The 21,000-nt window shown below is 53.9% G+C and overlaps 1 protein-coding gene across 6 annotated transcripts in view; it reads right to left on the reverse strand.

Moving 5' to 3' along the window:
* Positions 1 to 430: 430 nt before the first annotated feature.
* The window catches only part of ERI3 (ERI1 exoribonuclease family member 3), a 93,959-nt gene continuing 73,389 nt past the window's right edge, over positions 431 to 21,000 (reverse strand). For 3 of the 6 annotated variants that reach the window (XM_015870228.3, XM_085511552.1, XM_085511553.1), the window contains exon 8: positions 431 to 1,983. In XM_015870228.3, the coding sequence (XP_015725714.1) occupies positions 1,901 to 1,983 (83 nt within the window). In that variant the 3' untranslated portion in view covers positions 431 to 1,900. Of the gene's footprint in view, positions 1,984 to 2,246; positions 2,370 to 13,441; positions 20,461 to 21,000 lie in introns of those variants that run through there. The other 3 variants (XR_001556889.3, XR_014932804.1, XR_014932805.1) reach the window with 2 other exon arrangements.

Consider the following 21,000-nt stretch of genomic DNA (forward strand, 5'->3'; position numbering starts at 1 on the left):
CTCAATAAAGCTGATTGGGGGCTGCACAGAGGGAGCCATTAAAGCCCCCGTGACCTTTGATTGGGTTGGGGCAGCCCCTTCCCTTCTGGAGCTGCCTGTTTCATTCCAGCTGCTCGGCTGGGGTGGGATGGTGGCATCCCTGGGGCTGATCCATGCAGGGCGTGCAGCACGTGGGCAGCCTGTCCAGGCCTCCAAACACCCCAGGAGTGGGAGAGAGGAATGGACATCTCGTGCAACTTGTGCTGGAGAGGGAAGCAGTGCTCCCATCCACAGCCCCAAAGCTGCTTTTGCACATGGCACCCATAGAGGGTGTGCTGGATGCTGTAACCCCAGGGAGGTATCCATCCTGCTGCCATGTCTCACCCAGCACACCCCGTCTCAGCCCACTCCACCCTGCATACACTCACACATACACGGACACAGCCTGGGCTCCTTTACCCCCAAACTTTATTCATGTGGCACATTTACAGCAAGGATTGGAATAACTAGACAATGAAAATGCTGGGTTTGCATTATCGGTTGGTTTAACTGGAACACCACACACCATGCAGTCATGTACCGCCAAGTTCAGTGCCTGTATTGCCCTTCTGGCTGCCGTCACCGGCTTCGCTCCAGGCCATGCACGCACGGGCCCGGGGCTGCAGCCTCCCTGCAGGTCAGCACCCGGATGAGGGCTCCATTCAGCAGGGCCCCGGGGCTGGGTGATACTGGATGACACTGGGGGATGCACGCCCTCAGCCTGCCCCGTGGCTGCCCCCGACTGCGAACCCACCCAGCCGGAGGGGATACGCTCGGCAACTCTCTCAGGCAACAAGCCAGCTGCTGCTGAGCATCCGCGGGGACCCGCGAGGGGCACGGGGAGTGCGGGGACCGCGGGCACGCGGGGGCTGAGCCTCAGCATGGGAACCAGGGGAGCGAGAGGGGAGCGGGCCGGGGGACCTGGGCCGATTTGCAGATCCCCTGCTCCAGGTACCTGTGGGTCGGGGGCCAGCGCGCGCTGGCACGTCCACCGCCGGCAATGGACGCGGTGCTGCGGCACACCTGGCCCCGGCGGAGATGGGACGGGTCGGTGGTGCTTGGGCAGGGCTGGGCATCCCACCCATCCCCGAGAGGCACGAGCTGACGGGATGGGGACGGGATGGGGACGGGACGGGGGCTCTGCACGCTGTCACCTCCCTCCTGCTGCCCACCAACCCGCCCGCCAGGCCCCTGCCTCACTGAAGGGAGCCCTCCGGGGCCCCGCAGCCCGCAACCGGGGCTGCCAGGGGCTCTGCAGCGGAGAATACAGGCACTTCACCTTGAACATAAAGAGACGGATTGCGTTTCTCACATACAGGAGTCAGAGAGGGGTTAGTGTCGATTCAAAAAGAGGGGAAGAAGGCGCTCGGGGAGAGGCTGGGGCTGGCGGGGAGGGTGGGGGCCGTCTCGACACTGCTGAGTCTCTACGAGCGCGGCGCGGGCACGCACTGCAGCAGCCGTCAAGGCCTGAAAACATAAAACCAGCGAAAAGAAAGAAGGGAAGGCGGGGACGGCCCATGCCGGGGATGTGGGACGTGGTGGCTACAGGGTGGGGTGGGAGAGGGAGGACGGGGTGGGACGCGAAGGGAGGGATGGAAATTGGGAGCCAAAGAAAAGAACAAACTACAAGTCTAAAATGTGGTGCAAGCGCCCTACGCGGCTGTCCGCTAGCATGGCATAATGTCCGGAGCAGCCCAGAGAGGGAGTCACATCAGGTCTACACAGATTTGCCTTCCCATATATACAACCTCTACTGGAGTAACAGCTGAATTGAGATTTGTGTCGGTTCCTCTGGCCTCGGTTGCCGTTTGAATGCTAGAGCCCGTCCTCCCCGCCTCGCCGGCGCCGGGCGCATGCAGCCCTGCCTGGCCTGCCCTGGGGATCAAAAGGGTTTGGAGGTCTGCTTGAAGATGAAGCCTCTATGGGCCAGTGTCTTCATGATGTTGGCGATGTTCTTACAGTCATCTGCGGAGAGAGCACAGAGGCACCGGGTTACAGAGGGCCGGGTGCAGCGACATCACCTGGGCTGCGTCCCCATGTTGGGCTCCAGCTCCCAGCCGTGTCCCCATGTGCCCAGCGCCCGCACTACCCCACGAGTGCACCACTAAAGGGGCTGCCCTGCTCAGAGCTGTCCCCGCTGTGGCCTCAGGCTGCACCAGCTGCCACGCAGCCGCGGTGCTGGGGGACGGCCGGAGCGTGGGGAGGGGGCAGGCGCTGCCGTTATTTACCTGGGACTAAACGCAGGCACCGTTTGCTAAAATAGAAGCCGGGCTTAAATTGATTCCTGGTGTCTATATTTCATGTTGAAAATTGGCTTGTAAATCCATGTTTTGATCTATGAGGGCCGTCTCCTTAAGAAAAAGCAAGAGTAAATGTGTAATTTCTCCCTTGACAGCACACGGCACAGAGGCGATCCTTCTTCCCGCTCCCCTCCGTTTCGGGACAGCTCCACTCGTTCCGATTACCACTCTTTCTTCCTCGCCCCACGCCTTGATGTCTCCATTTCATTACCGCGCGCCCATTTATCAAGCTGTTACCGTAAGGGTGACTTTGCCCACTTGCGTGTGGCAGCGGGGCCCGGCCGGCGCGGGGAGCGGTGCCCGGGGAGGGGGTGAGGGCTGAGCCCCCCTCTCCCCGCCACTGCCGGATGGATGTTGTGGCGGAGGGAAGGCTGCATCATTACTGATGTGTAAATGATAAAGAAGCCTCCACATCCATCTCCCAACTGTAAATCCAGGGAGTGCTTTATAATCAAGCTACAGCGATAATAATGTGAAATTAGGTCTCTCTATCAACGGGAGGAGGCCTTTTAATCACGGCTTAAAGGGTGCAAACGCTGTTTATCATAATTGAACTGTATCCGGGCTAATTGTGGCCATATTTCACTGTCTAGGAGACAGCAGGCTGCCTGCTGACAGTGCTGCGTGCCGCATTGAGGCCCTGAGTGGCCGTGCCGTGCCGCTGCCAGGTGCCGCCAGCCAGACCAGTGTCACTGTGCCACCCTGCTGCCATGTGCTGGTGGCAGCAGCTGGGGGCACCTCCATCCCACAGCCCTGGAGCTGCTGAGGATGCCCCTGGCACTGCCATCCCAGCCCGTGGGTGGAAGATGCGCTGTCCCCATTTGTCCCTTTTGCAGCCACTGGGCATCTCGGAGACACAGGGCACTGCCTGGAGGATCTCACCATCCCATAGCCCAGGGACAAGGTTTGCTCACAGTATCCCCCTTGCTATGTCCCTGTGTTCCCAGCCCCTCCACCCCACACCTGGTGGGACAGCACGGGGACACGGCGGCTCTTTCCCACTATGGGCACCCTGCGGGGTGGCAGCCCCAAAGGCCACCAACACCATGGGTCATTTTGGGAGCCTCAATCCAAATCAGTGCGAAGGTAAACACGCTTATTATAATTATCCATGTACCAAAAAAATCAACAACAGCAGAACAACTTTCTAATATGCAATTACAGCCATCTATTGATTTTACAATGTAATCCGCTCCGATTGATTTAATAACACAATTATAGGCTGGCTCTCGGGATATTAGAGTGGGAGATTTTCATAAACTCCAAAGCAAAAAACTAAGCGGCTTTTAAAACAACACAGTCAGATGGCTGTTTGGGGAATTATTAGCAATATGAAATCCTCTAAATCTGGCCGTCGTTACCTTGTGGAAGGAATTTCTATTACAAAAATGGCAATTGACAACCTAAAAGAGCGCGGACGGGATTGCTTTGCTGCTCTTTCAGTGCTTAATCCATCGCAAAGGTGGCCACGGGGCTGGAGGTGGGGATGGAGATGGGCAAGGGAGGAGGCATGGGGCTGGGGACAGGGGCAGCCCTGCAGCCCCCTGGGGGGGCACACAGCCACAACAGGACCCAGCGCCCCTGCAGTGCCCACACAGCACCGCTCACCCTGTGTCCCAATGGTGTGACCTCAAGGTGGCCCCAGAGCCTGCGTGTCCCCACGTCCCCATGCCCACTGCCCCTTCCTCAGCCACCTCCACGGCACTGGGGTGCCCACCTGTCCCCATGCCCAGCACTGGGGAAGGCAGCCCTGCACCGCTGTCCCTGCTCTGCGCAGCCGCTTGTGCCCCGGCTCCCTCCATGTATTCCCGACTTTATGGGCACATTTTTCTTGTCAAGCTGACAGGGTTGCTAAGTGGATTTCTCCCTGATATGCGGACGGATTATCACATTACTCCAATGTCCTACACAAACATATTACTTTATATTCAATAGCCCTAATGAATATAAACTGCTTTTTCTTTTTTGGGGGCGGGGGGTAATCTATAGATTTTTAATGAGGGCACTATTAACTCCCTCCTCTTTAAAACAGACTTAGGTGCAGGCTCTGAGTAGAAAATCAATGGTGTTATTGTAGGAATATTGTATATTGATATTGTAATAATAAGATGCAATTGATTTAGGGGTGTTGCACGCCGTGTAGGAAGGGGTCAGCCTGGGGTTACCCAGCAAACGGAGCGCGGCTGCGCCGTGCTGTCCCACACTGTGCCGTGTCACCCACTGTGGGCATGGGATGGCTGGGGCCAAGCTCGCCCCAATAGCTCTGCACTGTCCCCATCCCCATGTCCTGTCTGGGATTGCCGCTGCTTGGCACTGCTGGGTACAGGGACCACTGGGGCCCCCCCTCCACGTCCCCATTGGGAGCAAGCCCCGTGCACCCGTGCTGTGGCTGGAAGACGGATCACCGCCCGGCCCGAGCTGAGCAGGTCCATATTTAAGCTGTCCCCATGCTTTATGGTCTGTACGAGAACTGATGCTCAGGAGACCAGGGGCCATTTGTCAATGTTCTAATGGCAGATTACTGTTAATGAATAATATCGTCGCTCCCTTTGTACAACAGCTCCCTGCGAAGTGGGAACAGGGACGCACGGCCACCACCAACCCCTGTTGACAGCCGGTGGCCCCGTGACCCAGCAGCCACATGGTTCCTGTGGCCCTAGAGGGACCAGACACCCCCCAGCTCTGGGATCAGCAGGACGCGGGTCCCACCTCAGGGTCACCTTGGCAAGCGTCACAGCCCAGCTCTGAGTAAGGGCAGGATGCATGGGGACAGACAGTGACAAGGACACATTGGGGACAGTCCCCAGCAAACAGCCCCATCAGCCCGCACGGTGCAGGGGTCGGCGTGCCCCAGCCGCCAGCAGGTGTGTTATGAGGAGCTGACAGCGACACGCAGAATATTAAGAATAACTTACCTCATTATCTGCAATTACGTTACTGCCACACACCTCATTTCTTCACGAAGAAAAGGAAATTAGCTTTCTATTGACTTCATCCCACTGCCTCCCCTGGCCGCCCCGCCGGAGAGCCGCTCAGAATTTGGAGACAATTGGTGCCTCGCTCCATACCTGTTGCCATCCCTTCCCAGTCCCAAATCCCACCCACACCACAGGCACCCTACAGCTGCCAGGTTGCTCACCTCCCGTGCCCCAGTGCAACACAAGGGATGGGTGGGGGATGGGGACATCCCAGCTCTGGCGTGGCCGAGGACCTCCACTTGCCCCGCGTCCCCATGAACGTCCCCAGGCAAAGCAAGCGAGTGGCCCCGGGAGGGCCGAGCGATACAGGGAAAAAGCCAATTTAATCTTTATTAGGAGGAGATTTCTCTTTTAGTAATAAGCACACTTCAAATAATTAGCGTGTTTTACGTAATAATGAAATTATGGAAATGCAGGCCACTTATTCAAACAAGTCGCTATTACCATATTTTTAAATATTAGACTTAATTAGAGTTTATCACTTCAGAGAAGTACGAGGAGTGGAGATTTTTTTTCCCTTACGAAAAAAATCCTCATAAAGTGTTTATTAAGAGCGGGTAAGAAGGGGATAATGATCTGTTTGGAAATTAAGGCAATCAAACATTTAATGCTCTGCACTCCTGTAGGCAAAAGCATTCAAATGAGTCAATTATACATCCATTATCCAGGCACGATTAAACAAGGCAGGACGGGGAATTTGTCCTCCCCATCACGCGATTGTCGCGAGGACTTATGTCCACTTAAAGGCAGCTAATAAAACACACAACTTGTGGGAGGAGAGGAGGGAAGGAGCAGGGAAAGGGATGGGGTGGGAAGAATGGGGACGAGGGAGCGGGTCAGTGGGACCGCCGAGGGAAGAGGTGGGAGATCCGTAATGATGCGGCGGTGTCTGCATCTCAGCCCGCCATAAATCAAAGTAATTAAGTTAACATGAAAATCAACTTCACCATCCCGTTAAATTACGGCATTTGCATATTAGGACTCAAATGAAGTAGGTGCTGGTGAGTAGGAGGAGGAAGAGGAGGAAGATGGGGGGGGGTGTATGTGTGTGGGGGGTGTCTGCGCTCCAAAAAGGCACCCATTTATTACGGTGAATAACTAATTCCAGAATTTATAGCGCTGGATTTTTGTTCCCGTGCCATTTATATTACAGAAGGAAATTAAGGGGCGGGCAGGAGGCTGGCTGGACATCTTTCTGCGTTATTGCTTGTCTGCCATTTGCAAATCATTATTAATTGTGGCCCGTGTCGCTGGTGCAGCAGGGCAGGGTGCCTGGACAGCCGGAGCAGACACACATATCTCTTCATCAGGACCCCAGCCGCTAGCCCTGGAGAGCCAATTACCCCTCCCTGATTGGTATCAGATAAGGAGGGAATTTTTACAAATTAGGGAATAAATAGAATTTCCACACGTGGAGCAGGGAGGGCTTGAGAGGCAGTAATGAAAAACGATACATCACCATCAGCCAGACAACCCTATTCATACGCCGATGCATTACGCTCACTACTCATAATCCCGCCGGGTGACAGACAGCCCAAGGAGCTGCCGTCCAGCCAGGATAAGGGGCAGCACCGTGGGGATGGAGTCCCAAACTGGCCCCATCACCCCACAGCTCCCAGTGCCGTGCCCCGGGCAATCATGGACTCGTTAAGGCTGGGAAGACCAATCATGTCATCCAGTCCAACTGCCCACCCGTTCCCACCAACCACAGGATGCTGTTGGGGGACGTGGAGCCAGCAGTGCAGGGATGTGGTACAGCCAGCATGGCACGTGGGGTGCCCAGCCCGTGCCACATCCCCAGCCTGGAGTTGAGCACCGCGGGCAGTTAATTAGCTCTCCCTTATGACAAGCACGTCACCAAACAAAATGCTCGGCAGGAGATCAATCTCGCCTGTAAGTCACGCAGCCTTTAATTTATTCAGCATACAATGTCGCTCCACCACTGCCTTCCTGTAATTTATACCGTACACTGTCGTGTATTATTTAACTCGTCCGAGTGTTTTACAGCTCGCCTGAAAGTCGTGGTGCAAGATAAAGTCATGGCTGGGGCAGAGGGCAGGTGCAGCAAGATGCAGCCTGTCCCTTTGCTCTGGGATGGGATTGTGGTGTGGCTGGGGATGGGTGCCAACTTCCTACATAAGTTCACGGCTCTGTGAGGGAATGGGAAGAGCAGGCTAGTGCTGAGAGCAGCCCAATGAGATGCTATTGCTCTCCAGGAGCCCCAAGCTGTACCAGAGCCAGAGAAAATCCTTGGCCAGCCCTGTGAGATGTCCCCACGCTGCACCCTCTGCACGGGGACAGGAGCATGTGGGGACAGTTCAACCAGAGCTTGTCTTCGGCCGTGCAGCCGAATGGAAACAGTCAATGATATAGAGCTGGATATTCTCCGTGGGGAAGGTTAAAACCTCTGTTCAGCGTAAAGTTGCCATATCTAAGCACTTATGATCACGATATTTATGGCCAGTTTATTCCAGGCTGTTAAAGGCAGCAGTAGTTATCCGCAGATAAAGGGAATTGGGCTCCCCTGGTGCCTCCTCTCCACGCACTGAAGGCAGGCAGGTGTCTGTGGGCACCGTGCCTCTACGGGGACACGGATGGCACGTCCCCCCTGTCACCCCCTGCCCCACGCTGCGGTGCCAATGTCCCTGCTGAGATTGGGACCCTAATTAGGGTGAAATTTCAAGGGAGTAATGAGCGGGTTTGTGAAGGCGCGTTCCTGTCTGTGAGTGACATGAGATGTCAGAGAAAGGAAATAAAAGGCGAGGATGCAATCCCAGAGCTGCCGAGACTGTGCGGCGAGTCCTAATGGAAAGTTGTGCTGCTCTTTAAAGCTCGGTCAGATGGCCTAGTTATTGCTTTAAAAGGGCCAGAATCAAACCGCCGCGCCGCACTCCAATCCTTCAAATAAAGCGAGCCGTGCTTCTGCGGGTCCGGCGAGCAGAGCCGTGCGATTACACAGAGAAGGGCAGGTCTCTTTATCTTGGAGGGAGACCTACCTATTTTTAAACATTAGCTCCAAATCACCAGCTCACCTCTTTGTCTCTTGCAAACCCTCTCTCGCCTTCTGGAGGAGAGATCAAACGCCAGCCCCGCTGCCATTGTTTCTCTCCCAGCGAGATGGATGCGGGACTGTAATCTTCCCACAAAGCCGTGCGCTTCAAAGGCATCAAAAGTGCTTATTAAAAGTCCTAGGAAACTAATTTAATAACATCCCAAAGGGCTGGAAAATCAGAGCTGGCAGCTCTTGGTGCAGCCTGGCCCACCGTGCCATGGGGCTGGACACCAGACCTGTGTTCCTGCATGGGTCCCATGGAGCGGGGCAGGGGATGGAGAAGAAAGCTCCAGCCTCCCGCTCACCCTGCCCATTAGCGGGGCTGTTTTACTCCGGATCATTAAATATGTATATCTTATTACACGCCTTGTTACAGTATTGAGCTCTATTGACTGATAATAAATTCCAAGCATCATCCCGGTCATAAATTTATCTGGAGATGATGAAGACTCAATAATCTAGTCATGCAGATAATATGATAGGGCCTTAAAAAAGATCATTACATTATATGTCAAAATTAAAAGTGAAATACACTTTATTAACAGTGTTTCCACACTTGGGGCCATTACTTGTTATATCCCTTCCTGCCCTCCCAGCCACCAACCCGCCATGCCTTGGGAGAAGCATGGAAGAGCCAATGCAGCCCTGCTCTGGGCAGGTGCCACCAACAGCCCGCAGTGTGTTTGGGGATGCTGGACATGGATTGCTTGGGGACCTGCAGGTGTACCCAAGTCACTGCTGTGCCCAGTGGCTCCTGTCCCTTGGCTCCCACTCCCAACCCTTCACGTGGAGGTCACAGCCATCGGCACCACTGCATAGCCCCACTCCACAGCACATGGTTGTGTGGCTCCTGGCTCAGCCTTCCCCCCAGCCCTCGTCCCCCTCCCCAGCCCAACAAGGGGACGGGCGGCGGGGCTCGCGGATCGTTGCCGTGACACAGATCAGCTGCCGGGAAAACCAATCGTGGATCAGATTGAAAGCGACTTCTCCGTGTATCTCCCCAGCTCCCGCTACAATAGATTGGCTGGAGAAATCCGATGGAGAGAGGAGACAAAGGGGGAGGAGATGGGGAGAGGAGGAAAGGGCTGATAATGCTCCCTGCCACGGCTGCTCTAATCTGTGACAGCCTGAGGATTTGCTGAAAACCATTATCACATTTCTCTCCCTTCTCTTGTCCCTGATAAAGCCCCGGCTAATCTGTTTGTTGCAGGTATTGAGCAAACGCATTTAGCGAAACAAGGGGTGTGCGTGCACTTGGTGCGTGCCTATAAAACATTTCCCCCGTGTCTCCAGCAGCAGTGGGGAGCAGGGGGGGCTGCTTTAGGGGCTGCTTTTGGCAGCTGTATTGGGTGTTGGCCATGGGCAGATGGTGCCCTCTGTAGGTTTGGGGAGCTCTCTCCGATGGGAGCGTCCCATCACACAGCCTCGTTCTGACCTCATGCATAGCCCTGGGACACAGGGAGAGAGGACAGCTCTGGGTACCCCATTTCCAACCAAGCCCTTCCCTTGGGATGGAGGTATTGCATTGAGAGCCCGGACCGGGGGCTCCCGCCTGTTACAAACAGTTCTCGTGGAACATTAATTACAGTAATTTAGCTGTGGAACACTAACTGCAGCCAGTGCAATAGCATTCAGTACATTAGTGGCTATAACCCACTCCTTAAAAAAGACATTTGGCTACTGACAGCTGATACAGTGAGTTGTGAAGCATAACCTAAGGGACGGGGGGGGGGGGGGTTGGGAAAGCGAGCTGGGAGCAACCCGTGCAGTGGTGCAGGTGGGATGGGGCAGCTCCCATCAGGGCACCCATCACTTGGGTGGTGGGGAGAAGGGCAGCACTTGGTGCCTGCAGTGCCCTGGGCACCCCCAGAGGAGCCCAGTGCTGTCCCCAAGCCCAGCGGGCAGCATCACGGGGCCACGTCTCGGTACGATGTCAAACAGAAGGACATTTCCTTCTATCTCTCAGTCACCGCCCCGGGGCACAATCCACCTCCATTCAATCTTTACGCCACTACACATGTTTCCTTTCTAGCCTCGGATTATTTTTTATCATCAAATTACTGCGGCGATAAGATGGAAGAGATGTGATAGCAAGCAGCGAGCTGCCGCCACCCCTCTCCATCTCCCCCAGCCTCGCTCTGCATGGGGCTTCATAACCCCACTGCATGGATATCACGGCTGGGACCAAACCACAGCCAATGGTGCCCAATGGGGCTGCAGTGGCACCCGGGTGGCACAGGCAGGGGACACATGGCCACGCCATCAGGGCTCTGGCACGTGTGATGAATCCTCCATTGCCTTGTTTGCTCCACTCCGCAACAAACGAGCCCCTTCCTGACCGGGGATAGCTCATCTGGAGGAATGCTCTTTCAGGTCTCTCTCCCTCTAATCCCTATTAATTTAAATAATGCTCGGGCACTCTCCTCCAACTATTTATTATTTATCAGGTTTGTTTATTTGTAGCTAACAGGTAGCGCTCAGCGTGCGTCCCCGGTGCGGGGACAGGGGCCGTTCATCACCTTGCTCCCCCGCCATCCACCATCCGTCAATTACTCCTGCTTCCTTTAATTAGTAATGAGGACTAATATCTCTGCCTGGGATGGTGGCTGGAGCGGAACTTCCCTCCGGTGGCATCAGAGGGAATGAAAAATAAATACCTGCACCGAGCTGCTGCTCTGGGGGGGTGCATGTGGGAGCCCCCTTGTGCATCCCTATTGGGGGGCAGCTCTGCGACAGCCCCTGTATGCCTGCTGCTGCCCTTGGGTAGAGCACATCATAGAGGAGATGGAGGTCCCAAGCCAAGCTATCCCTGCACAGAGTGTCCTTAACACTGAGCTCAGCCCCACCAGAATGAAATGCCTGTGAGATGCACCAGTGTCGCCTCTCAGACCCAGGGAGCTCTGCGTCAGAAGGTGCCACCCAGAGCAGCCTAATAGTGAAGGCAGCACGCGATATAAATGGAGCCCCTTTGATTTATTGACTGGGAGAAGTTTTTACACGATAGCCCATTAAGACGGACGGCTCTGTTTACAGCCAGACCATCTAGCTATAGGGACCCCGAGCTGGATGCTGTGTTTTGCTATTGCTCTTCAGGCAGACATCTCATTAAGGGCAACAGCATATGGAGCTCTCTGGATCTATACTTCACGAGTCCTGGGGGAGGCTTTTACCATTTTTAATAAGTGGGCAAGGTTAGCAAACCTGCAACGCGCTGACCCCGCACCATGGATCCCAGAGCAGCGCCGCAAGCGGACACACCGTGAGCATGCAGGATTCCATAAATCACCACCCTGCGGGGGAAACAGAGGGGTATGGCTTCCCAAAGGGGACCCAGGGCCATATTCATCCCACCTGACTGCAGGGGCATGCAGCACATGGGTGGCTCAGCCACAACGTGTTCACACAATAGTACAGGAAACAAAACCCACAGGCAGCTGCTCCGGGGGGATTATGCTGTATTCAGTAACACGGCTGTGTGGGAGAACACACAATCTCCAGCAAAGACCTCCAGCTCTTCTGCCACCTGACAGAGCCTGTGGGAGCAGCTGGGTGCCGTGGGCTCACACGGGCAATAAGCACAGGTTGCCAATGGCTCTGGTACACAGCCATCATCACTGCAGGGCAGGGTTTGGCACACCCTCTGCTCCCAGCTCCATGCAGCAGAGCACGGAAAGCCCTCTGGTTGTCCCCAGGACAGGGGTGGCTGACATCTGAAGCACAGGGATTTGGGTCAGGTTTAGTGCCTGGCTCAAGGCACCACTCACACCCTGATACAGTGGAAATGCATGGCCCCGAGGCAGCAGTGATTCATGCCAATGTGCTGCCCTCCCCACATTGCCTCCTGGCCCCTGGGAGCCTGGAAATGGGATGGTTTCCTTTAGGAAAGTCTGCCTGGGTCTGGTAAGGGGATAGAAGGACAAATGGACAGGCATGGCGGCGTGTTTGGTCTCTTTCTGGCAGTTCTCTCACAAACAGTCTGAGCATCTTTGAAATGAAATTTTGTAGGCGATTAGCTCACAATGTGAACTTAATTGCTTTTGGTATTTAAAAAACCCCATTAAATTAAATGGCCGAGATATTGAGGCTTAAGCAGTGGCTGCTTCCAATGCACAGTAACTACCAGCCTCATTACAAGGCCGACTCCAGCCGTGCACAGCGCAGACCCATGCGACGTGACCGCTCTGGGCTCTGTCCCTGCTCCCAGCCTGGGAATTGATCTGGCCCCGTTTGGTGCAGATACCCTGCACCTCCCCATCACAGCTCTGGGAGAGATGCCCTGCTCCACATTGAGCTCTGTAATAGGATAGAGCAGCAAACGGCGGTGCTTTCACCTTACTTTACTTGTTTGTTTAAATTATTTACACTCCTCGGATGCAAGATTGCTCTCCAAAAGGAGCATCCTTTTGGCTGCTGCAGCTTTAAAATGACTTGCATCCATCACTCAATCGCTTTCAGGTCAAACATACGCTCCCGACTTAATGACCACATTTCCGCAGCAACAAATCTGTCACCGCTGTTTGTTTAAAGCCAACAATCTGTAGGAGCACTGTGTGCAAGGATTGAATTAACTCAGCATCTGAATGACTGCAGAGCCAGATCATTCAAATTGCACCTTTCCTAAGATCTTCCCGCAATGTTAATTAACGCTCCGTGTGCGATGGACAACGTACACGAGGCTGCGGGGAGAGCAGAGCTCGATCCCAATGTGCACAGGGCTGTAGGAACCAGGTCCTGACCCACAAGCACATGTGTGCACAGTGGGGTGGTGGGGGGCACCCCTTGCTCCAACCTACCCTGGTATTTCCAAGGCGCTGTGCTTGCAGAGAACTCCCATGCTGGATGCTTGACTTGCGCTGATTTGTTTTCCCCAGGAAATATCCAGCCCAAACTGTTAACACATTGCAATGAACACGTGAAACACATGTTGCTGTTTCCCTCAGATTCCAGCTACATGTTGCTCAGAGAGTATTCTGTGTGTGTGTGCTCGGATGCTTTGGAACAAAGCCTTGCAATCTGTTGGGAAGGCGATTTTGGGAATGTTGGGGATTGATTTCCCATGGAATGTCACCAACAGCCCTGCCTGCAGCCCCTGTGGCACCCGGTCCCAGCACCTGCGTGGGGAGCAGGGATGTGTGCTCGATGACTTCCCCAGGAAACAGGCAGGAGGAAACAGCTGTGATGGAAAACTTTGGGACCAGGAGCTGGGAGAGGGGCAAAGCCAGAGGAAACCGTGGGCCTGGTAGAGCTGGGGAGACACCAGAAGAATGGGGGATGGGACCAGGACAAGGAAGTGGTGACAAATAGCTGGGATACAGGTGAGGAGTGGGGCTCATCCAAGCCCAAATGCCCAGGTCTGCCCCATCCCTTGCCAACACAGCAGCAGTGCCCTCAGTGCAGGCCCCCTGTGCATCGCGGCCACTGCATCCCTGTGGAGCAGAAGCTGCTCTGGTGCAAGGTCCTAACCTGGGGGTCTGCAGTCCCCCCCAGCCTCACCTCATTGTGCTGCAGTTAATTGGGGCAATGCTCTAATCTCTACCTGCCATTGATTTCAATTCAGCTCCAATTTTCTTCTTTGACCTTCTCTCCTCCAGACCCTGCTCACAAACAGAGCACAAATCCTCAAACATCCCCTTCATTTTCCCCTGAAAAATTCCAGTGCCCCCCAACCACCAGTGACTGATGTCTGTCTGGATGTGACGCTTGAGGACAAACACTGCTACCCACATGGGCACCCTGCCCAGATGTGCCCACCTTGGCTTTGGCATGGGAAGGGAAGCAGTGACACTGAGACCACCCCAACCTCTCACTCCTCACCTTTCATATAAGTACTGGGTTGGAAATGGGATGGAAACAACACCAGCTCCCCACATGGCTTCCTGACGTCTGCAAGGTGACCATAGGGGTGACAATCTCAAGCATGGGGAATGAGAGTGAAGAGCTGTTGGGTGTTCCTGAGCCACATCAAGGTGCATCACATGCTGGGGGATATGCTCCCTTCTTCTCATAGCTGAGACCTCAGTAAGGCAAAAAGAGACCATGGGACTTTCAGATGGTGACCCTCAGGGCAGCTACCTGCTGTCCACCTGAATACTAACCCCTGAGCCCCAGCCTTGCGGGGCTGGGATGCTCCAAAGGCAGACTGAAAGGGAAGAGCTAGGGGAATGTCTCCCCTCCTTCATGTCCCTGGGGCCATGGATGGGACACAGCCACCAGCAGCACCCAGCTGCCCGGTGCCACGTTCTGTGCCGTGATCTGGAATGGGAGCAGCCACTCGGAAGCGGTTAGGATCAGACTGCAATGTGCTGGCACTAATGAGCAGGAGACGGGGGGCTGCAGAAAGTGACTGGGAGATGTCCCCCAGCGAGACAGCACAAGGGGCAAAGAGGGAGCTGCTGCTGGGGGCATGGGATGGGAGAGGCATCATCCCTCAGCGCCCATCCCCTCCTGGTACCCCAAAATGGGTGGGGAACCTCCACCAAGAAGCTTTTCTCCAGAAATCCTGGCTGCCAGAATTCTAGCCCTCCTGGGGCCCTTCTTTTCCTGGCAGCAATTCACTATGTAAAGAGGCTGGGTATTTATAATTATGCTCAAAGTGGCCACTTTGAAAATCTATATGTCTCTAGGCTCCCTGTACATCATAATGTCAAGTCTGTGAATGGAGGCATCCATCAGAGGCCTCACATCACAGACCTCGGAGCTGTGATAAACACTTGGGAAATGCTCGCTGAACCCCACGTCCCACTGCTGCCTGCTGGGGAACAGAGCTGCTCTTTGCGGGGTGCCAATGGGGCTCCTCCAAGAGGGGCAACGCCAGGTGAGACATTGACCAGTGATGGGACGAGTACCTCCAACCAGAGCCCTCCTTCCTCTCTGACCCCATTGGGAAGTGGGGCCCAACGGAGCCATCCTCCTGCTCTCCATCACCTCATTGAGAAGTGGGGCCGGTGTTGGTTCCCACAGGAGAACAGAACACTGATCCCTGCCGACCACGCAGGCTTCCCTAACACTTTGCCCAGGCTCTTCTTAAAAATTTATTGCTCTGTTGCAACGTGAAAAATAAGACAGAGAAGTAATCATTAGTATAACTATAACTCCCCGTGCAATAGCCCCACTTGTAAATTGAGATTTATGATTGCAGCTGCCGATATTTTAGAGGCCGGTGCAAGCAGCAGTGGCAGCACAGCCCAGCTCCGCGCTGCCCCGCCGCAGTTACAGTTTATCACAATCTGCAGAGATTATTGCAATGAATAATACACAACAGGCTGGCAGTGAAGAACTATTCCCGATCAAACGTTTCTGTAAACAACTGAATAAATAATATTGCTCAGCCCCTCTTTAGAGCCCTTGGAGGCGCACGGAAATCTCTCATTACTCAGCAGGAAGGCAGTGGGGGGCTCGGAGGGGTGGGGTCTCTGGGGGTCCCAGCTGGGTGGCAGCTCTGCAATGGGAACTGGGCTCGGTGTGCTCCAGTGAATGTCAGTAGGTAATGCGACACACGCAGGGGTGTGCACCAGCGGCTGTGGAAATGACATTTCTTACATGGCTGGAAGGGTAAAGTTCAGCCTATAGCCCAGGGTTCCCCCAGCCACACTGAGCTCCAGCTGTGTGAACATACACTGCCCCACCAGCACCATGTCCTCATCCAGTGGGCACTGTGCATAGACCCCCTCCCGACCAACATCACCCTGGGATGCCTCATTTAATACCCAAACCCTGCAATGCCCGCTCACACACCAGCAGTGGGACGAGGACACCCTCAGGCAGGACTGTCCCCCCCCAGCAGATCCCTGCTCCCCGTGCCCGGCTGCGAAGGACGAGGGAAGCAAAGCAGTGAAGTTTCCTTCCCGGCAGTGCCTGCTCTGCCCATGCCTGTGGAATAGGCTCCAATTAATCCCCCCTCAGCTTGGCCCGCCCGCTTCATTACCTCCCCTTGATGAGAACCATCAGTGGGGCCTGTATGATTTTGCTAATTAGCCTCACTTCGTTTATCATTTCCATTTTCTCCCAGAGACGCTCGGCTTGCTGGGCGACAGCTTCATCTCCTGCTGAAACAATGCGGCCCCTTCTGTGCCCGTCTCACTTAGCGCTGTCACCGCAGCCATTATGAAATTGGGGTTTCATTTACACACTAATTAAACATTACAGCTTGTTCACAATTACAACATGGGGATGAGGAGGTAACTAATTACTTAAGAAATGAGCTAACATTTATCTCTGGTTCCTCCCCCCCAGCCCACCGAGGTTGGAAATTGTTCTGTAGCAAATGCCTCCAAGCCCACGTACCCCCTGGGGCTGTATCCCTTCGAGGCTGTGTCCCCCTGGAGCCATGTTCCCTTGGGAACATACCCAAAACTCATCCCCAAAGGGATACAAACTCTATTCCAGGGATGATCAGGGCCACAGCAGAGCCAATCCTGCTCCAGGAGCATGCAAGGGATTGGGGTCTTCATGGGCAGAGAGGACACACACATGCCCTTCATCTTCTCTCTGGTGATGGGCAACTCATCTTGAAAAAGACATTTTCTTCAGGGAGGAATTAACATTTAAAACAAGAATCATTAGGGTAAATAAAGCAAGCTGTCACTCGGGACAAAAGGGAACACAGAGTGTGGGCTCAGGACATTGCCATGTACTGGGAATCAGGTGAGGGGAGGAATAAGGAAGCCACGCTTGGCCTGAGCTGGAGAGTGCAGGCAGGAGATGGATATTCAGGCTGGATACTAGGAAAAACCTATTCTCCTAAAGATCTGTGATGCAGTGGCACAGGCTGCCCAAAGAGGTGGTGGGGTCACCATACCTGGAGGTGTATGAGAGATGTGGGGATGTGGCACTCAAGGATGTGGCACAGTGGGGTGGGGTGGGTTGGATGATCCCAGAAGTCTTCTCCTACCTTTTAGATTCTGTGTTTGGATAGAAACTGCAGGCAGAAGATGAGGCTGGGGGCTGAGATGCAGGCTGCAGGCAGGCAATACCCAGAGTCACTCATGTATGGATGAGGAGCTACGAGATATGGTTTAGTATCTTGTGGTAGCAATAGTAATGGGAGGACGGTTGGACTAGATGATCTTGTAGGTCCTTTACAACCTTGTGACTATATGACTCTATGGAGGTGGTGACATGGACCGTCTTGGGATAGCTGGGAGGCAGCAGCTGGGCTGTATGGTTATCTGCAAGCCAGCAAGCAGGCTGGTGGGGAGAGAGGGCAGAATGCTGAAGGCCACCCGATGCATTGCCTGGAAGCTTCTGCAGGCACTGGGAAAAGGCTGCGCTGCTGTTGGGCTTTTGAAACACATGAGAGTCCCCCCATAAACAGCCCTAAGCAGTGGAAATGCTCTCAGAAAAAAAACCCACCTAGTCCAGCACCAGGCAATTAAGGTTCTTTTGCAACTCTTAACCCGTGATTTTGAGACAAAGAATTTGGCCTTGGCATAATTTGAACTGCTAATTGCTTTCCTGATCCGCAGTCAGAGAACTGAGATGAAGTCTGGGCACCAAAAAAAAAAAAACCTATAATAAATCACCTTCCCTGTGCAGGAGAAAATCCAGAGCTGCTCTCTGGGGGAAGGGGATGATGCTCTTCTTCCCTTGAAGCAGCTTAAAAAATAATGATCAGGAAACAGTTAAGCAAAAAGGGGGGGTGAACTGGTGGTTGGGGAAAAAAAAACCCTCACACCACTTTATAATAATAGTAACAACTCATTCCCATAGTTTTATCCTTCCTGTCTTTAGCCCATAAAAAAAAAAAAAAAAGGAAAAAAAAAAGGAAAAAAAAAAAAAAAGAAACCCTGAGCTAAACTACTGACACTGGCTGGGAGCTTAGAACTGCCGCATCAAACAGAGCCCTTGAATCTCCTGAACATAATTGTGCTGCCCTCTAACCTCAACCTTCAATCAGTGCAGTTTAACTATCTCATTTTAGCCTACAGGACACACCCCTCTGCTAACTAGCAGCCATATTCTTCTCATTAGGAGACTGCTCTGTACAGGAGCATGGAGGCAAATCCGTTGTCTCTCTTTTTCTCTCTCCCTCTGCTGCTCTTGGTTGTTATATGTGTACTTCTGGAGGGGAAGAACACGAGCAGGGGGCTTGGTGGGTGCTGGAGATGGCCCAGCTGCCAAACTCTGGGTCTCCTGGGGATGGAAATAAAGCTACACCACTTGTTCTCATGTGTAAACGCACAGCGTGCAGGCATGGCCCGCTAACCTCAGTGCCAGGTGCTGGAGGTGTTCCTGCTTTGCTCCCTGCATGCAGCCAGGATGGGCCCTGGGGTGGCAGTCCTGGTCCTGCAGGGCCAGCTGGGGACAGGCAGGGGATGTGTGTACCCCTGTGTCAGTATTGTACCTGTGCAGGTAGGGAACCATGGGGCAATGCAGAGTTGGATGGGGCTGTGCACTGCAGGAAAACTGCGTCAACATGGACCGAGGGCTGCCATGTGCTATCCATCACTGATGAGCTTTGCATCAAGTCACAATGGTTTCTTCCATGCTTGAAGGTCAACTCAAAGCCATGTGGGAATGATGAAAGATGGTTCTGCCTGACCTGAAGGGCCACACATGCCCTGCTCTCACTGAAACACAGGACACGGCAGCTCGGTGCCAGCAGTGTGGACCAAAGCACCCACCACAACAGTGACTGTGATTTTATCCCCTTTTATCAAGGGCTCTGCCTTTGCCCTGAGATGTGGGTGCACATCCTTCCCAAGAGGCAGGATGCACGCAGGCAGGGAGGGATAAGAACACAGCTGAGGCTGGATTTAGATAGCCTAGTGCCTGTCCTCCCCACCCCGCAGCACCCTCCCCATCCACACCTCATCCCTGAGTCCCGCTGAGTTATGCCAGCTATTAACACGCTCCAAGTTCGTTATCTTAAAGAGGCCACTCAGGACACGGGGCAGCGATCCTTAAGGCAATTAATGCAATCCTTTGATTTCAGGGGATAATGTAGGAGCCGCCAGGCTGCCTTAAAGAGGGGACTGTCAGCACCGGAGCGAGGAACGGTCACGGGTCAGAGCATCGCGGCACAGAGGTACCCGTTAGCTCTTAACAAGACACGGGGGCAGCTGCCAGGGCTGGCTGCTGTCAGAGCCCTCCTCACCCAGCCCAGCTCCCTTCCAGGGAGGGGGAAGTGGCAACGTGGGGCTTTGGCTGCTGCCTGGGGGCTGCCCAACCCCGTGGCGATGTGATGCACCCACCGAAGGCACGAAACTTTCCTCTTTCTTTCTCTCCTTCCTCATTTTTCAGAGCACAAGTTCTCTCTTGGCGAAGTCTTCTGGGGGAGGTGGAGAGAAGCAGGAAGGCAAAGAGAACCATCTCGCTAGTCAAAGCCTTTAACAACTATTTTTAATATCAGGCAGAGGAACAAGATTTTGAAATGAAACAGCCAGCGCCGCTTTGATGGGCGAGCGACAGATCTTGAAACAAGGTCCATTCCCTCCTCCTTCACTAACTAACAGCCATATTTCTCTCATTAAAGACAATCTGGCCGTATTTTCAAACTTCTTAACAAGGCGATCACCGTAATTTCAGATTTCTATTATCCATGCTCCTATTACAGCAGTCTTTTAAGCAGCCGTCTTCTTTTTTTTTCCTAAGCTTTCTTTCCCCAATTTTGTCTCTCCCCTCAAACTGCCACCAGTGGTAATGACGTGCAGGAAACAAGAGCACCGAGAACCAGCTCTTGTGGTGGCTTTTTTTCTTTCCTTCTTCTCCTTTTTTCCCCTTCTTTTTGGTACTTGCTCGTGCAGGGGGGCAGCAATAAGGAATAGAATACAAAAACGAAATGAAGTTTGGTTATCTCTTATCAGGAGTTTGGTTGTTAATCCGCCCAGGAGCTCACTTGGAGCCCAGGCACCACCTTATCTCCCCCGTCCAACACGGACCCCCCTCCCCACAGACCCCCAGCTCTCCCCTTCCCGAAGGCGCCCGGCCGCAGCCCTCCCTGCCCCATTAGTCCTTGGCTGGGCTCTGCCAGATGGATGCAATTTGCATAATATCAGCGGCAGAGGCTGGCAGATCAACCGGGGTCAGGCTCTGACATCTCCAGCACAGTCTATCTCCGAGTGCTAATTTGGACTGCATTGATCTCTCTTTCTGATTTCTTTGTCATTTACGTCTGCAACGGTTTGACAGGAGATACAGAGACAGACAAGGGGGGAAAAGAAGGGGAAAGGGGGGGAGGGGGGGGCAGAACAGGATAGAAACAAAGATTGTAGTTACAGATGTCTTTAAGGGAAAAAACAGATTAATCCAAGGACTCCTCTGAGGGTCGCAGCTTTGAAACATCCTAATTATCCCATTCGTATGAATTCCTGTACAGACTTAGAAGGGGGTCTTGTCAGGGAACTCAGGGGAATGGAAACTTGTTAAATTGCGGCGCAGCTCTCCGGCTGGCTGCTACCCCTTCCCTCTGCACCTCACAGCCATGTCTCATTAGGAGAAGCGGGGTGGTTGCAGGCATCCCTCCGCACCTTGGAGATGGCTCTCGTTAGGACCAGGAGGAATAGGCACGGAGCTGTGCTCACTGCCCCCAGGACCAGGAGGTGTTCCAGAGTCACCCCTCATCCTGGAAGCCCAAGGGGATGGAGAGGTGGGAGCAGAGGCAAGGAGGATGCTGCAGACCAGAGAGTGCCACCAAGTAAGGACCGTCCCAGGG

The sequence above is a fragment of the Coturnix japonica genome, chromosome 11, assembly GCF_054131305.1.
Source record: "Coturnix japonica strain WE chromosome 11, WE-NBRP24, whole genome shotgun sequence".
NCBI lineage: Eukaryota > Metazoa > Chordata > Aves > Galliformes > Phasianidae > Coturnix > Coturnix japonica.